At 44.2% G+C, this 25,059-nt stretch overlaps 1 protein-coding gene across 1 annotated transcript in view; it reads left to right on the forward strand.

Annotated features, from left to right (window-relative positions):
• CHAF1A (chromatin assembly factor 1 subunit A) overlaps nt 1-24,818 on the forward strand; it is a 384,823-nt gene extending 360,005 nt beyond the window's left edge. The window contains 1 exon segment of the mRNA XM_029614524.1: nt 24,424-24,818. Coding sequence (XP_029470384.1) covers nt 24,424-24,521 — 98 coding nt within the window. The 3' untranslated portion in view covers nt 24,522-24,818.
• The last annotated feature ends 241 nt before the right edge of the window (nt 24,819-25,059 follow it).

The raw sequence follows: 25,059 nt of genomic DNA on the forward strand, positions 1-25,059 counted from the left end.
TTTTACCCACTTTCTTCCCAAGGCCTCACTCTCACCAGGGAGAGAGAACCTTGCATACCTTGGACTGTAAGCGTGCACTCGCCTTTTATCTTAATCGCACTGCAGTCAATAGAAACTCCACTCAACTTTGTTTCTTTTGACAAAAACAAACCAGGAGTTGCAGTAGGAAAGCAAACTCTTTCCAACTGGCTAGCAGACTGTATCAAATTCTGTTATGAAAAAGCAGGCCTTCCTCTCCAAGGGCGAGTAAAGGCGCACTCAGGGCTATGTCAACATCCATAGCAGACTACCGTTCTGTACCTATTGCAGATATTTGCAAGGCTGCTACCTGGAGTTCGCTGCATACCTTTGCAGCTCATTATTCCTTAGATAAGGAAGGAAGACAAGACTCTGCCTTCGGACAATCTATCTTGAAAAACCTATTCCCAGTTTAATACCAACTCCTTCCACAACCATTTGTCGTGATTCAGGCTGCCTCATCTTCGTCAATGGCACATCAGTTGTTGTGCCTGTTGCATGTGTTATGTACCATTGACTACTTCAAGAATGAGTCAGCCTGTAGCTTGCTAATCACACATATGTGAGGACTATCATCCTGCTTGTCCTTGGATAAAGCAAAATTGCTTACCTTGTAATAAGTGTTATCCCAGGACAGCAGGATGTAGTCCTCACGAAACCCACCCACCAACCCACGGAGTTGGGTCCATTACGTTTTTATTTTATTTTTTCACTCGTACTTTTTGCTACAAATGAGACTGGAGGGATGCATGGATCATGGCATGCTGAGCATGCTCAGTAGGCTCAGTGTGCCAGCCAAAAGTTTCTAGAAACTTTGACAAGTTTTTCGTGAGGGGGCTCCATCAATGATGTCACCCATATGTGAGGACTACATCCTGCTGTCCTGGGATAACACCTATTACAAGGTAAGCAATTTTGCTTTTCCTTTAGTCCTGCCAGACCAGTCCAGACAAGTGGGTTATATCACCTTGCCAGCAGATGAAGACAGACAAAAAGCTCAAAGCTGACTTCACTCTTCCTATAGGTGTCTGGTGCTGTCTTCAGCTCTTCAGTATCCTATGTAAGGTAAACAGTGGAGTGCTTCAGAGGTCCATATTTGGGTGCGTTTTAATATATTTATAAATGATCTAGAAAGGGATACAACTAGTGAGGTGATCAAATTTGCAGATGACACAATTATTCAGAGTAGCTAAATCACAAGCCGAATGTGAAAAATTGCAGAAGTACCTTGCAAGGGTGTCCAAATGGCAGACGAAATTTAATGTGGACAAGTGCAAGGTGATGCATACAGGGAAAAATAAAGCCATGTTGTAGTTACATGATATTAGGTTCCATATTATGTATTAGGAGTTATCGCCCAGAAAAAAGATCTGGCATTATAGTGGAAAACACATTGAAATCAGCTCAGTGTGCTGCGACAGTCAAAAAAGCAAACAATGTTAGGAATGATGAATAAAACGTAGAATGTCAATGCCTCTGTATCTCTCCATGGTGAGACCGCAACTTAAATACTGTGTGCAATTCTGGTCACCGTGCCTCAAAAAGGATATAGTTGCACTGGAGAAGGACTAGAGAAAGGTGATCAAAATGATAAAAAGCATGGAACAGCTCCCCTATGAGGATAAGCTAAAGAGGTTGGGGCTGTTTTAACTTGGAGAAGACAGCTGAGGGAAAATATGATAGGGGTCTATTAAATCATGAAAGGACTTGAATGGGTTGATATGAATTAGTTATTTATTCTTTCAGATAACAGAAGTATTAGGGGGCTCTCCATAAGTTAGCAAGTAGCACATTTAAAATTGAAGAAAATGTTTTCACTCAATGCACAATTAAGCTCTGGAATTCGTTGCCAGAAGATGTGATTAGGGAAGTTAATGTAGCTGGGTTTAAAAAAGGTTTGGATAAGAACTTGGAGAAGTCCATAAACTGCTTTTAATCATGTTGGACTTACAGAAAAGCCACTGATTATTACCAGCATTAGTAGCATAGGATCTGTTTGATGTTTGGGTATTTGCCAGGTACTTGTAACCTGGATTGGCCACTGTTGGAAATAAGATGCTTGGCTTGATGGATTCTCAGTCTGACCCAGTGTGGCAACTTCTTATTTCAAAGCTAAGACAACAGAAGGCAATTCTTTGTTTTGGTTTTCAAACCACCACAACCAAAAGCAGATGGTCATTAACCCAGGAATTAAATAATCCCTACACTAAGGTCATAATCAGGCCAACTACTTTCAGAGCAGGCAACAACATACTCGCTGCTAATTTTTTGAACTTGTCACCATGGCTTCCCTGGGTGGGTTTCATACTAGTCTGGCAGGAGAAAAAGATAGGAAATTTAACAGTAAAGTTTAAATTTCACCTTCCTTATCATCCATGTCAGACCATTCCAGACAATTGGGATGTATCCATGCTCATAAGAACATAAGAAATTGCCACGCTGGGTCAGACCAAGAGTCCATCAAGCCCAGCATCCTGTTTCCAACAGAGGCCAAAACCAGGCCACAAGAACTTGGCAATTACCCAAACACTAAGAAGATCCCATGCTACTGATGCAATTAATAGCAGTGGCTATTCCCTAAGTAAACTTGATTAATAGCCATTAATGGACTTCTCCTCCAAGAACTTATCCAAACCTTTTTTGAACCCAGCTACACTAACTGCACAAACCACATACTCTGGCAACAAATTCCAGAGCTTTATTGTGCGTTGAGTGAAAAAGAATTTTCTCCGATTTAGTCTTAAATGTGTTACTTGCTAACTTCATGGAATGCCCCCAGTCCTTCTATTATTCGAAAGTGTAAATAACCTAGTCACATCTACTCGTTCAAGACCTCTCATGATCTTAAAGACCTCTATCATATCCCCCCTCAGCGTCTCTTCTCCAAGTTGAACAGCCCTAACCTCTTCAGCTCCACCTAGACTGGCTGGGAGAAAGTCTCAATAGTTCTCAGGACTCTCGCATCCAAAGTATAGCCTTTCCCAACATGCACACCCACACTGAGGTGTGTAGAGTAGGGATGAATTAGAGACAAGGGTGCTGCCCTGCCATTATACTTTGGAAGGACAGGATCTGATTTCTGCTTAGGAGGAATCCTGCTCCCTCATAGGACAGCTGTTGTAGTGGGTGATTTGATCATTAGGAAAGTAGCTGGGTTGGCTGGTGGGTATGAGGATCGCTTGGTAACTTGCCTTCCTGAACATACCCAGATCAGTCCAGACCAGTGGGTTGTGTATCCCTACCAGCAGATGGAGTCAGAGAGAGAAACTTTTGGCACTGCCATATATGCAGGAGTGCCACCTGCAGTCCCTCAGTATTTCTCTGACTCCAGCAGATGGTAGAGATGCACTCCTGTAGTTTTAGTTAGTTTTTTTAGTTAGATTTTAAAGAGATTTTTTCTTTTTGATTAGGGTCACTTCCTGAGGTGTTAGGCACCTCCATGGGCCATCACTCACTGGAAGCCGGGCGTCTGGGGGGTTGGACACCCCTGTCTAGGTTTTGCCCACGTCAGCTCAGTGGTAGAAGGCCAGGGGCTCCTGGTTGCTCCCCACCAAAGCTGCTTAAGCTGCTCCCTCACCTCCACTAATTTGGCTCCATAAAGTTTATTAAAAAAAAAAAAAAGAATGTTTAGCCGGTGGACATCTTTCTCCTCTGAGGTAAGGAGTCTGTGCAGCGGGGGCCTGCCTGTAGCGGCCGATTCGGGAGTTGGCAGCATGTTCCCTCAGCAATCAGGGCTCTGGGGTGTTTCAGGAGGGAGAGGGTGAGTTGGGCTTTGGGCCCATTTGCAGCGCGTTTCGCCGTGTTTCAGCACTGCTGTTACCGCTCGGGTTGGCCTGCAGTTATATTTTTTTCCAGTGCCAATAGAGCGCGCGCTTTTTCCTGACATCTGCCTTCTTCCCTCAGCGTCGAACCGCGTGGCTGCCGCGTGTGTGGTGCGAGCGGTCAGGCACTGGATGCGGTTTCCCTTTGCTCGGCTTGCTCCTCAGGTATGAAGGGCTCTTCGGGACCAGTCGAACCCCCTCTCCCCGTGGAGGAGGAGTGCCTGCACCGCGGATCGAGGGATGAGGATTCCCGTCCCGTTTTAGCCCCCGTGGGGAAAGATCTGACTGGCGATTCGACCCCACGCGATTCCCCAGAGGGGTTTTCCCCTAAATTCATTGTACTTATGCACCAAGCCTTCCTAGCTAGGAGGCATACGGCGCCTAAAAGTCTCTGACAACCTGTGGACCTGTCTGTACCGCCTGCGAAGAAGGGACGGGTTGCAGAGCAGCTACAGTGCCCGGTGGAACAGCCTCGCCAGCTGGGAGACACCACCCGGGTGCCTCAGGACCCAGTTTCAGGGTCAGGCACTGCGCCAGCTCTGGGGGCGGATCCGGGAGCTGACACTATTCCGGATCCGGGGGACGTGGATCCTGATGATCTGGATGGTGACTATATCCCACCCACTGAGGGAGATGATCCCAGCGAGTCCGACTTTTTAAGCAGGAGGAGCTGTGGCCCCTTGTTCCCCAGGTTTTGGACATCCTGGGCTTTAAGGTTTCTCAGGAAGAATCAGACAATGAAGGAGTTAATCCTGTCCTAGATGGGGATACGGGGCCCTACAACTTCTTTTCCGTTGCCTATGAAGTTCCGCAAGCTGGTAACCCGCGAGTGAGATGCTCCAGATGCGGGGCTGAAGGTCGGCAGGGCCATGGCGAAGCTATACCCCTTGTCATCAGATGTTTTAGACCTTCTGAAGATTCCGAAGGTGGATGCGGCGGTCTCTGCGGTCACTAAAAAGACCACTATCCCAGTAGCTGGGGCAGCAGCTTTGAAAGACATGCAAGATCGCAAACTAGAGATCCAGTTGAAGTGAGTTTTTGAAGTGGCCACTTTTTGAGCCTTCAGGTGGCAGTTTGCGCTAGCCTTATGCAGAGGGCGTGCCTGTGCTGGGTTCAGGACTCTGCTTCCACTTCGGGGGCTGTCAGCAGTGGGGCGCTGCAGTCCGCTCGCTTATGTTGCGGATGCGCTTTATGATCTGGTGCAGACTTCAGCATGAAGTATGGTATCTGTGGTGGCGGCGCACTGACTCCTCTGACTTTGGAATAGGGCAGCCGATTTGTCCTCGAAATCCCAGCTTTGTAATCTCCCCTTTAAGGGCAAGCTCCTTTTCGGGGTCGACCTCGATAAGTTGGTTAAGCTGCTCGGGGAGTCCAAGGGCAATAAGTTGCCGGAGGATAGGAGACCTTCAAAGAAAGATTTTCCGCCTCGGGCTCTTTTTCGAGATTCTCGCCGGCATCGAGCCACCAGATATTCCACGCCTTCTGGTCCTAAACAAACTCCGGGACGCCAGCAGTCCTTTCGCGGTGGTCACCGCTCCTGTAGGGACTCTGGAAAACCCCGGTGCGGGAAACAGTAAACCCTCCCAATGAGGCCAAGAGCACCCATTCCATCGTCGAAGCTGTCTGAGGCAGATTGTCCAACTTTTACACGGAATGGGCAAGGATTACCTCGGACCGCTGGGTCCTGAAAATGATCAGAAACGGCTACGCTCTAGAGTTCTCACGACCAGTTCGGGAGGTTTTTGTGGAGTCCCACGTGGCCTCCCGCAATAAGCGAGAGGCGGTGCGGGCAACCCTGTAACGACTTCTCGAGCTCAGAGCTATTGTCCCAGTTCCGGAGGCACAGCAGGGACGGGGCCGGTACTCTGTTTACTTTGTGGTTCCCAAAAAGGAGGGCACGTTTCGTCCCATCCTCAATCTGCAGAAGGTGAACCGTTGTTTTTGGATTCCTCTTTTTCAAATGGAGACCCTGAGGACGGTAATGGCTGCGGTACGGACAGGGGAGTTTCTAGCGTCCCTGGACCTCACTGAGGCATATCTACATAAACCAATCCGGTTGAGCCACCAGAGGTTTCTGAGCTTCAAGGTCTTGGGGCAGCACTTCCAATTTCGGGCCCTCCCATTTGGTCTCGCCACAGCTCCTCGAACATTCACCAAGGTGATGGTGGTGGTAGCGGCCTCCCTTCGCAAGGAGGGGATTTTAGTCCATCCTTACCTGGACGACTGGTTGATTCACGCAAAGTCACGGGACGACTGTGAGAGATAAGTTTCCATGGTGATGTTCACCTTAGTCACTCGGGTGGGTCATCAATGTGCAGAAGAGTCACTTGGAACCCACCCAAGAGCTTATTTACTTTGGAGCACAGTTCGATACCTTGTGCACAAAGTGTTTTTGGCAGCAGACCGAGTGACAGTTACAAGGCCAGATCCTCGCCCTTCAGAGGAAGAATCCCAAAGTATGGCATCATCTGCAAGTCCTGGGGTCCATGGCTTCCACTTTGGACTTGGTTCCATGGGTGTTCACTCACTTACGACCGTTACAGCATGCACTTTTTTCGCGATGGAGTCCGGTGTCGGAACAATTCCACCTACCAATGCCACTGCTTCCAGAATCCAAAGTCAGTCTGTCATGGTGGCTATCGCGCGACAATCTGGAACGGGGGGTGGCCTTGGACCCTCCGAATTGGCTTATCTCCACAGATAGCAAAAAAACAGGAACCAGCTAGTGTCAATTGTAGTCTCAAAATTAGCTAGCTGTAAATGTCACAAATCGAATCTGGTAAATCTGGTGAAATACTGTTAATAACAAACTTTATTTAAACCATGTTTATTGGAAATTAAATATTTTTCTAATTTTTCTAATTTTTTTTATTTTTTCTATTTTGAAGAGACAGAGACCTCAGCACTGGTAAAACAGGTTAGTTAACCACGTTTTTTGAAAACCAGTAAACTCAATCACGGGTCTCAAGTTAGTCTCTCTTTTTTTATTTTTTAAAATTGAAATGTGTTTTCACTCTTGAGGAAAGTGATCTTTGAATCCTCATATAGTGCGTCGTAAGTGATACCACGTAATAATACTCAAGTGGTAAATAGAGTTCATGTATAATTTGCACTACTGCTGCAATAATACACTTTGAAACCGCTGTCCGGCTTGTTGTTCGTTACAGCGGCAGGAGTTTTTTGGCTGCTAACTTGTGCACTATTGTAGAAATATATTCCAGAATTGATTTGTTAGTTTGAAGCCCTTATTAATGAATTGAATCACAACATGGACGAGACTAATTCTTTAAATCTCTGTCCTAAAAAATAAAGTATTGCACTTATCTTTAAAACTCGTGGCCATTATTTTGTGCCTGAAACGAGTCTATGCCAAGAGTCCCCGCCAACATTAACGTTTCGCTTAACGCTTCCTCAGGGCGAGTTCTATGAAACAAGAATTGTAAAAAATCATTAATTCATCAATACAAGTTTTAAAACATCTTCTCATTTAATGTTTTACTCACGGAACTGGCTGTGATTGAACGCCTACGGGCTTCTTACTGCCGATTAACATGGCTCTACTCGTTTTATAGTACTCCCAAGTTTTAAATAGTGACCAATCAGATTCAACGTTTCTAACGTACTTGACGTATCAACGTGGCTACGTTCTTAGTTTTTTATACTGATTTGCAACTCCAGCGTATGTCATATTTTGACGTTATGATTTAAAGACAAAAATGATCGCTACAAAAATCAAATTTCCAATACATTTCAACACTTAAACATGAATTTTAAATCATTTGGAATTCTGTTCGAGTATGTTTATCTTCCAGTATCTTGGTTTCTTTAAGGACTAATTTGTGAAAGGAGTCTATTAAAGGATTAATAGGACCCGGTGGAATCCACACTGATGGATCACTGATGATACTTATATCATTCGTACAAAAATCACTCTGAAAATGGTTCTTTAGTATTAGTTTTCTAATGAAACGTTGTAAATCTATTCTAAACTGGAACGGATTATGTCTTTCCGCCATCTCTATGGCCTATGTGAGGGTCTGGAGGCTGTTTGAGACGTGGTGCCACCAGCATTCCTGCTATCCATTAGCAGTCGATGTTCCTCGGGTGCTCAACTTTCTGCAGCAGGGGCTTGCTAAGGGTTTAGCGTTCAATTCTCTTCGTGTGCAAGTTACGGCACTGGGTGCCTTGCAGGGGAAGTTTGACGGCTGTTCGCTTGCGGTGTAACCAGATATTGTTCGGTTTCTCAAGGGGATTAAACTTTGCGCCCTCCCGTCCATTCTGTGTCCCCGGATTGGAGTTTGAATCTAGTTCTTCGTGTGCTACGTGGCACCCCTTTCGAGCCTCTCCACAGGGCTTCGCTGAAGGATCTGACTATGAAAGCAGTGTTTTTGGTGGCCATTTGCTCGGCTCGTCAGATCTGAGTTACAGGCGTTGTCATGTCGGGACCCTTTTCTTTGTATTTACGACGATAGGGTATCATTGCGCACGATTCCGTCCTTCGTTCCTAAGGTTGTTTCGGCCTTCCACGTCAATCAGACTGTGGAGCTACTGGGGTTCTCACAGTGGTCTTGGGAGTCCTCACAGGTCAAGGACCTTCATCTTTTGGACGTGCGGTGCGTTTTATTGTGCTATCTGACGGTTACCAATGACTTCCGACGTTCCAATCGTTTCTTCATTCTCTTTGGTGGCCCAAAGAAGGGGGACAAAGCATCTAAGGAAGGAGCGCAGTGAAGGAGCACCGGGACCGCTGAGTGGCCTGCGCATTCGGCGCCGAGACCTGCCGGGGTAAGGCCTTTAATTCTCAGCTTACCCACGGCAGCCCCAGCGCTGAACACGAGGCTGCCCCGACCGAAAAACCGCGCCTCTTCCTCCACCTCCTCACCGGAACCAATCGAAATCTTCAGCCGCACAGCCAATCGGGGGACAGCCCCTTTGGCTTTAAATCGAAACGCGGCAGAAAGAAAGCCCTTTTCCAGCACAGTGAAGGAGCACCGGGACCGCTGAGTGGCCTGCGCATTCGGCGCAGAGACCTGCCGGGGTAAGGCCTTTAATTCTCAGCTTACCCACGGCAGCCCCAGTGCCGAACACGAGGCTGCACCGACCGAAACCGCGCCTCTTCCACCGCCTCCTCGTCGGAACCAATCGAAATCTTTAGCCGCATAGCCAATCGGGGGACAGCCCCTTTGACTTTAAATCCAAACGCGGCAGCTAGGCGTCGCGCGCCAAAGGGGCAGGCCCCTTTGTGCGCCCCTTCGTGCGCACCAGTAGCACCAGATCATAGAAGTTGCAGACACTCCTAAATTCCATTTGGAGTGTCCAGCACACTCCTAGCTCAATTTATCCACAGTATCTCTTCCAGCCACCACAGAATTCTCCCAACCACCAACTCTGCATTCATCCAACTACCTCTGCATTCATCCAGCCTCTCCACCATTCATCCAGCAAAGGATTGACACAGCCAAGCACATTAGTCATACCCCCTCAAAGAATACTTCCACAATCCTTCACCTCCATCACGCCATAGGACACCATTTGCTGACAAATCCTGTCAAAGCGATCTCCCTAGTCCTATCATGATGCTAGGATACCCAATACACATTACATCACAACACCTGCTTCAAGATGAAGCCAACGTTACGTTACCATCCCATAACTCGTAGAAATCTAACCCCGGTGACTATCTCCCCCTTCACGCAACTACTTGGCCTGGCACTATTCACTTTAACACTATTCAATGCCCAGTCAATTACCAAAAAAACCCACATCCTTCACGACTATCTGCTTGATGCCGGGCCAGACATCTGTGCCATCACGGAGACCTGGTTAAAACCCTCAGACACAGTTTTAATAAATCAACTGCCTACACAGATATATGATGTCTTCTCCTTACCCAGAAAAAAGGAGGAGGTATCCTCATAGCTGCCAAAAAATTTCTTAACCTCACTCTACAATACCCAAACTGGAGGTAGGCTTATTCAAATCTAAGTCGCTTCAAATTCTCCTCACTTACGCTCCCCCTGGACTTTTAGATGAAGACGCTTCTCTTATGGTAGAAGTCATAGCCAAATACTTAAAACTAGACTCTCCAGCCATAATCCTTGGAGATTTTAACCTCCACATTGATGCCAATCCTCGATTGTCTAATTGCGAAGCCTTCCTATCAGCCCTCTCAGACATGGGCTTCAAACACATCAACCAATCCACACATAAAGCAGGTCATACCCTTGACCTTATCTTCACAAATTCCAATCTCACTCCACTTTCACCTCCCTTATGCCTCCCGGTTCCATGGTCAGACCACTTCATGATCAACTCCACCTTCAGGTCATTGACAGGATTCTCTGCACCTCATCAGGTGACCACCCTATACTACAGGAAATCATGTCCTTCAGAAGACCTCGGCAACTCCCTGAATAAAGAACTTTCTAACCTGGATCTTTCCAATCCCAACTCAGCTATCATCTCATGGCAAAATATTACCGAAACGATAGCCAACAATTTATGCCCACTGTCAAAAAAAATTATAAACCCTTCTCAAAAAAACAAGCAGCCGTGGTTCTCAAATGAACTCCGCACCCAGAAGCAAAACCTAAGATGGAAAGAAAAAGAATGGAGGAAGACTCCCAATCCCCTTTCTCTCACCATATACAAAGCAGCTCTCCACCATTACAGATCGGCAACACTTCGAACAAAAAGAGATTTCTATGCCCACCGTATCCATGATATGATATTTGATGCGAAGGCCCTTTTTTCGTATCGGAGCTTACCAAAACTGCTCCCCCTACAATCCCAGACGATACAGCCCAATCGAAGGCCAACGATCTGGCCTTATTCTTTCAGAACAAAATCTCTAACACCCTGGCCAGATTACCTACCAGCCCAAATTCACTTCTTCCGGATACAATCCACCTACCGAACATAGACATAAGATTGGAATCCTTTGATCCTACCCACACTATAGAGGTAGAAACCCTGATAAGAATGAAACCTTCGACCCACCATCTGGACCAAATACCTTCCAAATTTCTGATTCTCATACCAGAATACATCTCCAAATAACTAGCTGATATCATAAATTGTTCTCTCTCACAAGGAACATTCCCGGATGCTCTCAAATTGGCCACGCTCAAACCCATACTCAAAAAATCGAACCTTGACCCGGACGACCTCAACAACTACCGCCCCATATCAAATCTCCCGTTTGTAGCTAAGATCATGGAGAAAATTGTAAATAAGCAACTTTCAAATTACCTGGAAGACCACAACATTCTACACCCGTCACAATATGGCTTTCAAAAAGAACACAACACTGAAACCCTCATCACCTCACTCCTTGATCCAAGTATACATCGGCTTTGATAAAGGACAGTCATTCCTCTTAGCTCTTCTCGACATCTCTGCAGCTTTCGATACTGTAAATCATAATATCCTTCTAAACCGGCTTTCAGACATAGGAATTGCAGGTTCAGCTCTTAGATGGTTCAACTCCTTCCTTAGCAATAGAGGCTATAAGGTAAAAATCAAAAACAAGGAATCCTCTCACACTAATGCACCATTTGGTGTCCCCCAGGGCTCCTCCTTATCGCCCACCCTGTTTAACATTTACATACTCCCTCTCTGCCACCTACTCTCAAACTTCAAACTTAAATTCTATATATACGCAGACGATGTTCAAATTTTAATCCCCATATCCAACTCACTGGACTCAACACTCAGGTTATGGAACTCTCACCTGCAAATGATCAACCATCACCTTTCAAGCCTCAATCTGGTGCTCAACACTTCCAAGACAGAACTTTTGCTAATCACCCCAGAAGGCAGCCCCGTCCTTCACCAATCGCAAGCTAATTTACAAATATCCCACGCTAGAGATCTTGGAGTCTTAATTGACAGTCACCTGAACCTAAAGCATTTTATAAAACACACCACAAAGGAGTGCTTCTACAAGCTTCAAGTACTCAAAAAAACTCAAACCGCTCCTATTCCATTACGATTTCAGATCCATCCTCCAAGCCATTCTGTTTTCAAAGATAGACCATTGCAATTCCATTTTGCTAGGTCTCCTGGCCTCTACTATAAAACCTCTCCAGTTGCTCCAAAATGCAGCGGCGAGAATTTTGACGAATACAAATCGGAGAGAGCATATCTCTCCCATTCTAAAAAGACCTTCACTGGCTCCCGGTAAACTTCAGGATTCTTCATAAATCACTCACAATCCACCATCAGACCCCTCTTGAATCTGCTTCACCCTCTCAAATTGCACTCGACGGCCAGACCCTTAAGGGATGCCTACAAGGGATCCTTACATGTTCCTCCTATCAAAGCTTTGCACCACTCAAACATCAGAGACTGGTCATTCTCTACCGCAGGTCCCTCCATCTGGAACACCATGCCTCCGGACCTCAGACTGGAAACCTGTCTACTAACTTTTAAAAAGAAACTAAAGACATGGCTGTTCTGCCAAGCCTTCCCCACTACAAGCCCCACAGACTGACCTAGAATTGTTCCATCACTCACTTATGTAAACAAACAATCGCCACATCACACTTACTATCAAGAGGTCGGCTTCTTGCCTCCCTCCCTTGTATATAGTATTTATCTTCGTTCACCCTTCTTTATTTCCTACTCCCAGTTAAGGCATCCTTGTTATAATGTAACTTTTATGCTCCTTTAAACTGTCTCTTGTTGATTGGTTATTTATATTTACTGCTTAGTTCGATGTAAACCGAGTTGATTTGATTTGTATCAAGCAAGTCTGTATATAAAAGCCTTTAATAATAATAATAATCTAAGGCGAACATATCTCGTTGGATTAAAGAAGCCATTTGTTCGGAACTTGCCCAAGGTGGCCAAGTTCCGTTGGGTCTCAGAGCTCATTCCACCAGGGCCCAGGCTACCTCCTGGGCAGAGTGTCTGCTTCTGTCGCCTCAGGAAATGTGTAGGGCGGCTGTGTGGTCCTCTCTTCACACTTTCACTAAGCATTATCGACTGGACGTTAAGGCTACTGACGAATCGTCCTTCAGTGAGAGTGCTCTGCGTGCAGGTCTTTCAGATTCCTGCCCAGCTTGGGTACATCCCACTGGTCTGGGCTGATCCGGGTATGTTCAGGAAATGAAAATTGGTTCTTACCTGCTAATTTCCGTTCCTGTAATACCACAGATCAGTTCAGAGGCCCACCCCTTACTTCAGATACCGAAAGTCTGTCTTAGCTAGACTTTTGCTGTGTTTTTCACGGAGCTCCTTTTTTGCAGATATTATTGATGGAGCAGCTTTTTATAGAAGTTACTTCGGTTTATGTTTTTTACTTGGAGCAAAGTGGTAGACAGTTGGTTATTCAACCCTTCGCCCATTAGTGTTTGTGTGGGTACAGGCCAATACTGAGGGGACTGCAAGTGGCACTCTTGTATATATGGCAGTGCCCAAAGTTTTGCTCTCTGACTCCATCTGCTGGTAGGGATACACTGATCTGTGGTATTACAGGAACGAAAATTAGCAGGTAAGAACCAATTTTCATTTCCTGATGCAAAGGTAGTGGACCTCATACATCACCTAGATAAGATTTTAGAGCCTGCTTAGAAGAAGCTGGCTATTGTGGTACATGTGGGTACCAATGACAGAGGGAAGTTCTGGAGACTAAATTTAAGCTGTTAGGTAGGAAATTGAAATCCAAATCACCCAGGATTGCATTCTCAGAAATACTCCTCTTTCCACGTGCAGGATGCTAGAGGCAGGCCAAGCTCTGGAGTCTCAATGCATGGATGAAATGATAGTGCAGGGAAGAGGGGTTTAGATTTGTTAGGAACTGGGGAACATTCCGGGGAAAGGGAAGCCTATTCTGACAGGATGAGCTCTACCTTAACCAGAGTGGAACCTGGCTGTTGGCACTAACCTTTAAAAGGGAGATAGAGCAGCTTGTAAAATAGATAATGGGGAAAGTTGACAATCGCTCCAAAGCTCATGGTTCGGAGTGATACTCTTTGAAGAATACTAACAAAAACAGGGAAGTTAGGGCATGCCGATAGAATATCCCATATTTCTTTAAGTAAAGAGGAAACTGAGCAAAAAGTCCAAATTTCCCTTGTTAACTGATAAGCAAGTTCATAATACAAATAAAACACATTCTTTGAAAATGCCTGTATGCAAATACTAGCAGTCTGAAAAATAAGATGGGAGCAGTAGAATCTATAGCACTGAAAGAAGAGTTAGATATAATTGGCATCTTGGAGACCTGGTAGAAGGAGGATTATCAATGGGACACTGATACTAGGGTACAAATTATATCAGCGGCATGTATCAAATTGAAGGGTGGTCCATCCCAGCACAAAATTTTTCGGATCTGCACAGCTTGACAAGTAAATTTAATCTGGAATTATAGGCCTGCACGTATCAAGCTTGGCCAGTTATGGCTTGACAAACAGCAAGGGGGGGATGGCTATGCCTAACCTTCAAGTATATTTCTGGCAGCCAGATTGGCTTGTTTACAGAACTGGATTTGTAATAATGTTTCTTGGCTGTCCCTGGAGAAGGAATAGGCTGATATAATAGAAAAGGGAGCATTGCTAAATCTATTGCCTACCTCACCAAATAGTCACACGATTTGCAGAGCTAGTCCTATTGTTAGGAACTGGGGAACCTTTTGGGGAAGGGGGAGTCTCTTCCGAAGGGATGGGCTCCACCTTAACCAGGGTGGAACCAGACTGCTGGCGCTAACCTTTAAAAAGGAGATAGAGCAGCTTTTAAACTAGAACAAAGGGGAAAGCCGACAGTCGCTCAGCAGCGCATGGTTCGGAGAGAGGTATCTTTAAAGGATACTAATGATGCATTAGAATTAGGGCATCCCGACAGTGAGGTTCCAATAATTAGAAAAGTAGTCCAAGTGCCTGTAACTAAAAACTCACCTGAGCTAAAAAATTCTAACTTATCCCTATCAATTAAAAAGCAGAATAAAAATACAAACAAAAAACAAACTTTGAAATGTTTATATGCTAATGCCAGAAGTCTAAGAAGTAAGATGGGAGAATTAGAATGTATAGCAATAAATGATGACATAGACTTAATTGGCATCTCAGAGACATGGTGGAAAGAGGATAACCAATGGGACAGTGCTATACCGGGGTACAAATTATATCACAATGACAGAGAGGAGCACTCGGGAGGAGGTGTGGCGCTTTATATCCGGGATGGCATAGAGTCCAACAGGATAAACATCCTGCATGAGACTAAATACAAAATTGAATCTTTATGGGTAGAAATCCCTTGTGTGTCAGGGAAGACTACAGTGATAGGGGTATACTACCGTCCACCTGGTCAAGATGGTGAGATGGACAGTGAAATGCTAAGAGAAATTAGGGAAGCTAACCAAATTGGTAGTGCAGTAATAATGGGAGACTTCAATTACCCCAATATAGACTGGATAAATGTATCATCGGATCATGCTAGAGAGATAACGTTCCTGGATGGAATAAATGATAGCTTTATGGAGCAATTGGTTCAGGAACAGACGAGAGAGGGAGCAATTTTAGATCTAATTCTCAGTGGAGCACAGGACTTGGTGAGAGAGGTAACGGTGGTGGGGCCGCTTGGCAATAGTGATCATAATATGATCAAATTTGATTTAATGACTGGAAAAGGAACAGTGTGCAAATCCAAGGCTCTCGTGCTAAACTTTCAAAAGGGAAACTTTGATAAAATGAGAAAAATTGTTAGAAAAAAACTGAAAGGAGCAGCTACAAAAGTAAAAAATGTCCAAGAGGCGTGGTCATTGTTAAAAAATACCATTCTAGAAGCACAGTCCAGATGTATTCCACACATTAAGAAAGGTTGGAAAGAAGGCAAAACGATTACCGGCATGGTTAAAAGGGGAGGTGAAAGAAGCTATTTTAGCCAAAAGATCTTCATTCAAAAATTGGAAGAAGGATCCAACAGAAGAAAATCGGATAAAGCATAAACATTGGCAAGTTAAATGTAAGACATTGATAAGACAGGCTAAGAGAGAATTTGAAAAGAAGTTGGCTGTAGAGGCAAAAACTCACAGTAAAAACGATTTTAAATATATCCGAAGCAGAAAGCCTGTGAGGGAGTCAGTTGGACCGTTAGATGATCGAGGGGTTAAAGGGGCACTTAGAGAAGATAAGGCCATCGCGGAAAGATTAAATGATTTCTTTGCTTCGGTGTTTACTGAAGAGGATGTTGGGGAGGTACCCGTAATGGAGAAGGTTTTCATGGGTAATGATTCAGATGGACTGAATCAAATCACGGTGAATCTAGAAGATGTGGTAGGGCTGATTGACAAACTGAAGAGTAGTAAATCACCTGGACCGGATGGTATACACCCCAGAGTTCTGAAGGAACTAAAAAATGAAATTTCAGACCTATTAGTAAAAATTTGTAACTTATCATTAAAATCATCCATTGTACCTGAAGACTGGAGGATAGCAAATGTAACCCCAATATTTAAAAAGGGCTCCAGGGGCGATCCGGGAAACTACAGACCGGTTAGCCTGACTTCAGTGCCAGGAAAAATAGTGGAAAGTGTTCTAAACATCAAAATCACAGAACATATAGAAAGACATGGTTTAATGGAACAAAGTCAGCATGGCTTTTCCCAGGGCAAGTCTTGCCTCACAAATCTTCACTTTTTTGAAGGAGTTAATAAACATGTGGATAAAGGTGAACCGGTAGATATAGTATACTTGGATTTTCAGAAGGCGTTTGACAAAGTTCCTCATGAGAGGCTTCTAGGAAAAGTAAAAAGTCATGGGATAGGTGGCGATGTCCTTTCGTGGATTGCAAACTGGCTAAAAGACAGGAAACAGAGAGTAGGATTAAATGGGCAATTTTCTCAGTGGAAGGGAGTGGACAGTGGAGTGCCTCAGGGATCTGTATTGGGACCCTTACTGTTCAATATATTTATAAACGATCTGGAAAGAAATACGACGAGTGAGATAATCAAATTTGCAGATGACACAAAATTGTTCAGAGTAGTTAAATCACAGGCAGATTGTGATAAATTGCAGGAAGACCTTGTGAGACTGGAAAATTGGGCATCCAAATGGCAGATGAAATGTAATGTGGATAAGTGCAAGGTGATGCATATAGGGAAAAATAACCCATGCTATAATTACACAATGTTGGGTTCCATATTAGGTGCTACAACCCAAGAAAGAGATCTAGGTGTCATAGTGGATAACACACTGAAATCGTCGGTGCAGTGTGCTGCGGTAGTCAAAAAGGCAAACAGAATGTTGGGAATTATTAGAAAAGGAATGGTGAATAAAACGGAAAATGTCATAATGCCTCTGTATCGCTCCATGGTGAGACTGCACCTTGAATACTGTGTACAATTCTGGTCGCCGCATCTCAAAAAAGATATAATTGCGATGGAGAAGGTACAGAGAAGGGCTACCAAAATGATAAGGGGAATGGAACAACTCCCCTATGAGGAAAGACTAAAGAGGTTAGGACTTTTCAGCTTGGAGAAGAGACGACTGAGGGGGGATATGATAGAGGTGTGGAGAGAATGAGACGGGATCTAAGGAAACTGGAAGAGTGGTCGAAGATATGGCAGCTGAGATTCAATGCCAAGAAGTGCAAAGTCATGCATATGGGGAGTGGAAATCCGAATGAACTGTATTCGATGGGGGGTGAAAGGCTGATGTGCACGGAGCAGGAGAGGGACCTTGGGGTGATGGTGTCTAATGATCTGAAGTTGGCGAAACAATGCGACAAGGCGATAGCTAAAGCCAGAAGAATGCTGGGCTGCATAGAGAGAGGAATATCGAGTAAGAAAAGGGAAGTGATTATTCCCTTGTACAGGTCCTTGGTGAGGCCTCACCCGGAGTACTGTGTTCAGTTCTGGAGACCGTATCTTCAAAAAGACAGACAAGATGGAGGCGGTACAGAGAAGGGCGACCAGGAAGGTGGAGAATCTTCATCGGATGACGTACGAGGAGAGATTGAAGAATCTAAATATGTACACCCTGGAGGAAAGGAGGAGCAGAGGTGATATGATACAGACTTTCAGATACTTGAAAGGTGTTAATGATCAAAAGACAACGACAAACCTTTTCCGTAGGAAAAAAATCAGCAGAACCAGGGGTCACGATTTGAAGCTCCAGGGAGGAAGATTCAGAACCAATGTCAGGAAGCATTTCTTCACGGAGAGGGTGGTGGATGCCTGGAATGCCCTTCCGGAGGATGTGGTGAAGAACAGAACTGTGAAGGACTTCAAAGGGGCGTGGGATAAACACTGTGGATCCATAAAGTCAAGAGGCTGCCAATGAAGAGTGGGTGACTCGCCAGAATGATGGCTACTGCCTGGAGTCAATACCCTTATTAAATAAACATACACATGCTTACTGTGACTCCAACATCGCTCTAAGCTTCAACAGCAAGAGGAAATGTGGAAAAAAGGATTCACACTCACAAAGAGGGGAGTAGCTGGCTTGTTACGGCGGTTACTACCCCAAATCAAATAAGCCTGATACTTCACTTTCAATGCATATACAGCATAGTTCTCTGATTCAACGGCAGGGGAGAAGAAAAGCTGATATTTCACACATCCAGCAGAGCTCTCTGCTTCAACGGCAGGGGAGAAGAAAAGAGGGTTCGCACTCACAAAGCGGGGAGTAGCTGGCTTGTTACGGCGGTTACTACCCCAAACCAAATGTGCCTAATACTTCACTTTCGATGCACATCCAGCATGGCTCTCTGCTTAAACAGCATGGGAGAAGACTGATACTTCACGCATATCCAGCATAGCTCCCTGCTTCAACGGCAGGGGAGAAGAAAAACAACCAATAAGGGCTGTATAACATAGTCTGGGTAAAACAAATAAGCATGGGTGTAGCTTGCTTATTGCGGCGGCTACTACCCCTAACTAATCAAGCTAGATATTTCACTTGGATGCAGCTCCATCACTGCTCTCTACATTAAAGGTGGGGGTGGAAGGGAAATAGAACCAAGAGCTAAGAGAAACAGATAAGTATGAGAGAAAAAATGTGTGAAGCTTGCTGGGCAGACTGGATGGGCCATTTGGTCTTCTTCTGCCGTCATTTCTATGTTTCTATGTTTTAAAATCATGAGAGGTCTAGAACGGGTAGATGTGAATCGGTTATTTATTCTTTCGAATAGTAGAAAGACTAGGGGGGCACTCCATGAAGTTAGCATGGGGCACATTTAAAACTAATCGGAGAAAGTTCTTTTTTACTCAACGCACAATTAAACTCTGGAATTTGTTGCCAGAGAATGTGGTTAGTGCAGTTAGTATAGCTGTGTTTAAAAAAGGATTGGATAAGTTCTTGGAGGAGAAGTCCATTACCTGCTATTAAGTTCACTTAGAGAATAGCCACTGCCATTAGCAATGGTTACATGGAATAGACTTAGTTTTTGGGTACTTGCCAGGTTCTTATGGCCTGGATTGGCCACTGTTGGAAACAGGATGCTGGGCTTGATGGACCCTTGGTCTGACCCAGTATGGCATTTTCTTATGTTCTTATGCTCTTATATTGTTGCCTGGAATGTTTCTCAAATTCAATCTTTAGAGAAATTTTCATCCTTGGAACAAAAGGTTTCCAGCATAGAAAATCTTCAATATTCATTTATTCGAGAGAAACAGTCTCCAAAGGAGAGTTGAATTCTTGGGGAATAAGGCACATCTGCTTAATTTGACTTAAATTTCCCAAGCTTACCCAGCATGACTTTAGGCCATTATTTCCTGCAAGTGTTGAAAATTTCAGAAGAAACTGTCCTTACTCTTAGTTTTTCATTTCATCTGGGAATAGTCAACCACAGGCAGTTGATCTTGATTTATCTGCTTTCCTGGCGACTTCAGACTTTGAGGTTGTAGAAAGATCTATTCTATTGGTTAACTTTTTCTCTGAGTCAGACCTCAGTTTCATAATGAAGAATTACTTCAAGAACATTTTTAGGATCTTCCGTTCGGATATTTCCTGACTTTTCTTGAGCCACTTAGATTAGGAGAAGAGCCTTTTTGGCACTTGGAACAACGTTTAAGATTTCCTTGTAAATGCTTTATCCAATGACAATTTTATTTTTTTTTTATTCCTGAACAGCTCCAAGTCTTTGTAAATGCCAGGAAAGGTTTGACTTCTAGTCCCATAGATTCTCTGTAGGAATGTCTTATTTCTTGTAATGCAGCTTATTGTCACACATAGTAATTTCCTTAATATTTTTAGCCTCTCTTTTCTCCTTTTTTCTGTCCCCCTTGTTTCCTTTGTTTGTGGACATCACTAGAATGTTTATTTCCTTTGTAGATTTTGTTCATACTGAACGATTTTTGTTTTTTAATTTGGTACAAAGTATTCTTTGTAAGCATTGTTAAAATTATAAATAGAGTAGTTAAATCATAAGTGGATTGTGATAAATTGCAGGAGGACCTTGTGAGACTGGAAAATTGGGCATCCAAATGGCAGATGAAATTTAATGTAGATAAGTACAAGGTGATGCATATAGGGAAAAATAACCCATCCTATAGTTACATGATGTTAGGTTCCATATTAGGAGCTACCACTCAGGAAAGAGATCTAGGCATCATAGTGGATAATACATTGAAATCGTTGGCTCAGTGTGCTGCAGCAGTCAAAAAAAAAGCAAACAATGTTAGGAATTATTAGGAAGGGAATGGTGAATAAAGCAGAGTTGCTTACCTGTAACAGGTGTTCTCCCAGGACAGCAGGATGTTAGTCCTCACATGTGGGTGACATCAGATGGAGCCCTGTCACGGAATACTTTTGTCAAAGTTTCTAGAACTTTGACTGGCACACTGAGCATGCCCAGCATGCCACTAGCCCTGTGGCCACCAGGGGTCCCCCTTCAGTCTCATTTGTAGCAAAAAGTACTAGCTAAAAATAAAATAAAACATTATCGAACTCAACTCCATGGGGTGGCAGGTGGGTTTCTTGAGGACTAACATCCTGCTGTCCTGGGAGTACACCTGTTACAGGTAAGCAACTCTGCTTTCTCTCAGGACAAGCAGGATGGTAGTCCTCACATGTGGGTGAGTAGCAAGCTACAGGCTGACTCATAACTAATCAGGCCAACCAGCACACGTGCAACAGGCACAACAACTGGGGTGCTGTTTGCAATGATGAGGCAGCCTGAAATCCACACGGCGTCGAGGTAGGACAAGTTGGGTTTCTATACTGGGAAATTCCTTAGGACAGACTGGCCAAAGACAGTCTTGTCGTCCAGCCTTGTCAAGACAGTAGTGAGTTGCAAAGGTGTGGAGAGAGCTCCATGTCGCAGCCCTACATATGTCGGTAATCGCTACTGAGCAGTAGTGTGCTACTGACGTTGCCATGGCTCTGTCTGAGTGTGCCTTCACTCGTCTCTGAAGTGGAAGGCCTGCTTGTTGGGAACAGAATTGAGTGCAGTCTGTCAACCAGTTGGAGAGAGTTTGCTTGCCCACCGGAATTTCAAGTTTGTTTTTGTCAAAAGAAACAGTTGGGTGGAGTTCCTGTGGGCAGTAGTGTGGTCTAAATAAAATGCTAGCACACGCTTACAGTGTGTAGAGCTCGCTCACCTGGATGAGTGTGAGGTCTTGGAAAGAAAGTGGACAAGACTATGGACTGATTTAAGTGAAAATCTGTTACCACCTTAGGAAGGAATTTAGGGTGAGTTCTGAGAACAACCCAGTCATGGCGGAACCTTGTGTAAGGTGAGTAGGTCACAAGGGCCTGTAACTCACCCTGCGAGCAGATGTAATTGCTACTAGGAATTACTTTCCATGTAAGAGATGAGTTCGTAGAAGTGCAGTGGCTCAAAAGGAGGACGTATGAGCCATGCAAGAACCACTGAGGTTCCATGCTGCAACCGGTGGTCGCAGAGGAGGCTTAAGCTATATTAAGCCTCTCATAAATCGACTCACCAGGGATTGAGCCGTTATCAGGGGATCCCATATTCCTTTATTTACATCTTTTTACTATACCGACGTTCAAGACGAGGATTCTTATCACACCAGTTTACATCGAACCAATCCTTGGAAAAGTTACAAATAACAAGTTGCTCGGTCCAGTCCTCTGGCAGAAAGGACGCTGTAGCTGATGCCTTCAATGGTGTTGGTGACGGACGGTCATCCGGTCCACAATGTTCCTGGTGGGGCATCTCTGAGGTCAATTGACCCTCTCTGGTCGGTGGCACTTGAACTGGCATCAATGGAGCAGAACTTTTTGAAGCAAACAAATGCTCCATCTTGTCCAGACAAGCGCGCCGGCCTTAGGGGGTCATTTGTGTGCAACTAGGGCATTGGACGTCGTGCGAGGGATTTAAGCACAAAACACAAACACTGTGCGGGTCTGTGATGGACATGGTCCTCGGACACTCGGGGCATTTTCTAAACCCGATCTCCATTGAAAGAGGCGGGCGCGCTGTCGGGAACCGAGAGGTAGGCTACAGGGAACCGACCGCAAATCACAGGAAAAAAACACTTACCGAGCATCGGAGGGAACGGACCCCGGTGAGGGTGATTTTAAGAAGGTAAATAATAAACTTCAAATATTTCCAGTGAGTAAAGTTGTGAGAATTTCTCACAGAACTCCTAACCGCAAGGCAACTTGCTGCGCGGAAAAAAAGAGACTGAAGGGGAGCCCCTGGTGGCCACAGGGTTAGTGGCATTCTGGGCATGCTCAGTGTGCCAGTCAAAGTTCTAAAAACTTTGACAGAAGATTTCCGTGACAGGGCTCCATCTAATGATGTCACCCACATGTGAGGACTATCATCCTGCTTGTCCTGGGAGAAAACGTAAAATGTTATAATGCGTCTGTATCGCTCCATATTGAGACCGCACCTTGAATACTGTGTACAATTCTGGGGGCCGCATCTCAAAAAAGATATAGTTACGATGGATAAGGTACAGAGAAGGGCAACCAAAATGATAAAGGGGATAGAACAGCTCCCCTATGAGGAAAGACTAAAGAGGTTAGGACTGTTCAGCTTGGAGAAGAGACAGCTGGGGGGGGGGGGGGGAGATATGATAGAGGTGTTTAAAATCATGAGAGATCTAGAACAGGTAAATGTGAATCAGTTATTTACTCTTTCGGATAATAGAAGGACTAGGGGGCACTCCATGAAGTTAGCATGTAGCACATTTAAAACTGATCGGAGAAAGTTCTTTTTCACTCAACGCACAATTAAACTCTGGAATTTGTTGCCAGAGGATGTGGTTTGTGCAGATAGTATAGCTGTGTTTAAAAAAGGTTTGGATAAGTTCTTGGAGAAGTCCATTGCCTGCTATTTATCAAGTTGACTTAGAAAATAGCCACTGCTATTACTAACATCAGTAGCATGGAATAGACTTAGTTTTTGGGTACTTGCCAGGTTCTTATGGCCTGGAATGGCCACTGTTGGAAACAGGATGCTGGGCTTGATGGACCCTTGGTCTGACCCAGAATGGCAATTTCTTATGTTCTTAAATAAAATTACATATTGCTTCTCTGAGCATCATTAGGTTGAAAATGCAATCCCGAACAGCCATGTTTTTAACTCTTTTCTAGTCCTTCTTTTCTAAGTATTTTAAAATCTATGCATATTTTCAAGCTCTCAGGCATTGAGTTCCAGAATTTTGGACTAGCTATAGAGATTGCTCTTTCCCGGACCTTTCTTAAATGGGCACTGCATACTGATGGCACCTCTAGTAAACCTTTATTTGAGTATCTAAAATTTTCCTGCAGAATATAGGATTGAAAGGGTATCTCCAAGCTAGACCGTGTCCTTGTTTGGAAAAAATCTTGCAAATTAATGTCAGAACCTTATATTGAATACAGTAGTAAATTGACAACCAATGTAATGAGTATAATATAGGTGTGTTATGATCAAATTTCTTTGCACCCGTTAGACTAGTTGCATTGTTTTGTAGCATTTGTTTTCTGCTTCTTTATTTAGTGCTTTTTTTTTCCTTTCTGCTGGTAGGGGGGAATAAACTCATATGGGACTAGTATAGCAGGATTCAAGGGAAGGAAATTCAGGTTAGGATACATTTTTCCTTATACTCATTTTTAGTAACTTTACTGCCGCCATGTTACTTTCCAAGAATAGAGGGAAAGTGTGCTGGCAGTAGCTTCTGCTGCCAGTGCCATCCAGTGCTAAACCACCAATACAGGAAATCAGACCCCCAACTGAGTCTGTTCCCAAGGGTGAAAGGGAAAATCATTCTCACTAGGTCAGTTGCTAGATATGTACTCAAGACTCTGCCTATGCTCCACTGGGAATTTGGGGCCTTATTGGGGGTAGCCTACTCCTAGCTGCATCACTAGTCCAACATTTGCACCATCTGCTGGAGACAAATGCTGAAGAGCTAAAGACAATATCAGACCCCTATAGGGGGAATGAAGGTGGCATTGAGCTTTTTTTCCCCCCTCTAGCTCCTCCTGTTAGAGGGGAATATAACCCACTTGTCTGGATAGGTCTGGCATGGATGATAGTATTTAATTTGGAAATTGGGCACTTGTAACTTTCTAATGTGAATAATATAATCTCTAGCTATTTCAAAAGCTACATCCCTTAAGGTGATGCCACTATAGAAGTCAGATGAAGTCTGACTTTAATAGTAGTTTTTCTTTTGTTACAGTTTCAATGGTCATGTCTACGCAAACTGCTAAGCCTGAGGAAGAGATGGAGACTGAACCCAGCAACCATGCTGTGGTACATCCCCTGGACTCTGCTTGAAACATGAATCCCCACTAGCCCCTTCCCACCCCCTTGTATGTATGTAGAAATTTATTTTAGAATGTTTAAGATCCTCTTTATAATGCTTTGTACCAGATACTTGAAAGTATTCAGAGTTCCTATGTAAAGAGATGGCACTTTGTTCTGCAAAGCAGATCTTCTGGAGGTTCTCAAAAAGAGAAATTTTTATACAATTCATTATACAGATTAGTCCTTCCTTTGTAACGAACTGTAAAAAGATTGCATATTAATCTGTTTTTAATAAAGCATTATTAAAATTCACACTAGGCATCTGCATATGAGAGAAGTGGTGTGCATTTATCATTTGTGTAGTCTTGTGAAAACATACAGTAGTCACTTGTTGATTTTAAGCAAAGCTTTTTCCTCATCCACCTTACCAGCTGATTGATATGGTACTAAATAGATACTTTTGTCTTGGATTTGCCATGGAACTGTATGGAAGCATTTGTTTTTATCCACCCTATAGTAAATTGAAAAGAGTGCTTTCACCAACCCTCATCCATAGTAGATCATTTCA

The sequence above is a fragment of the Rhinatrema bivittatum genome, chromosome 8 (genome assembly GCF_901001135.1).
Source record: "Rhinatrema bivittatum chromosome 8, aRhiBiv1.1, whole genome shotgun sequence".
In the NCBI taxonomy this organism is placed as follows: Eukaryota; Metazoa; Chordata; class Amphibia; order Gymnophiona; family Rhinatrematidae; genus Rhinatrema; species Rhinatrema bivittatum.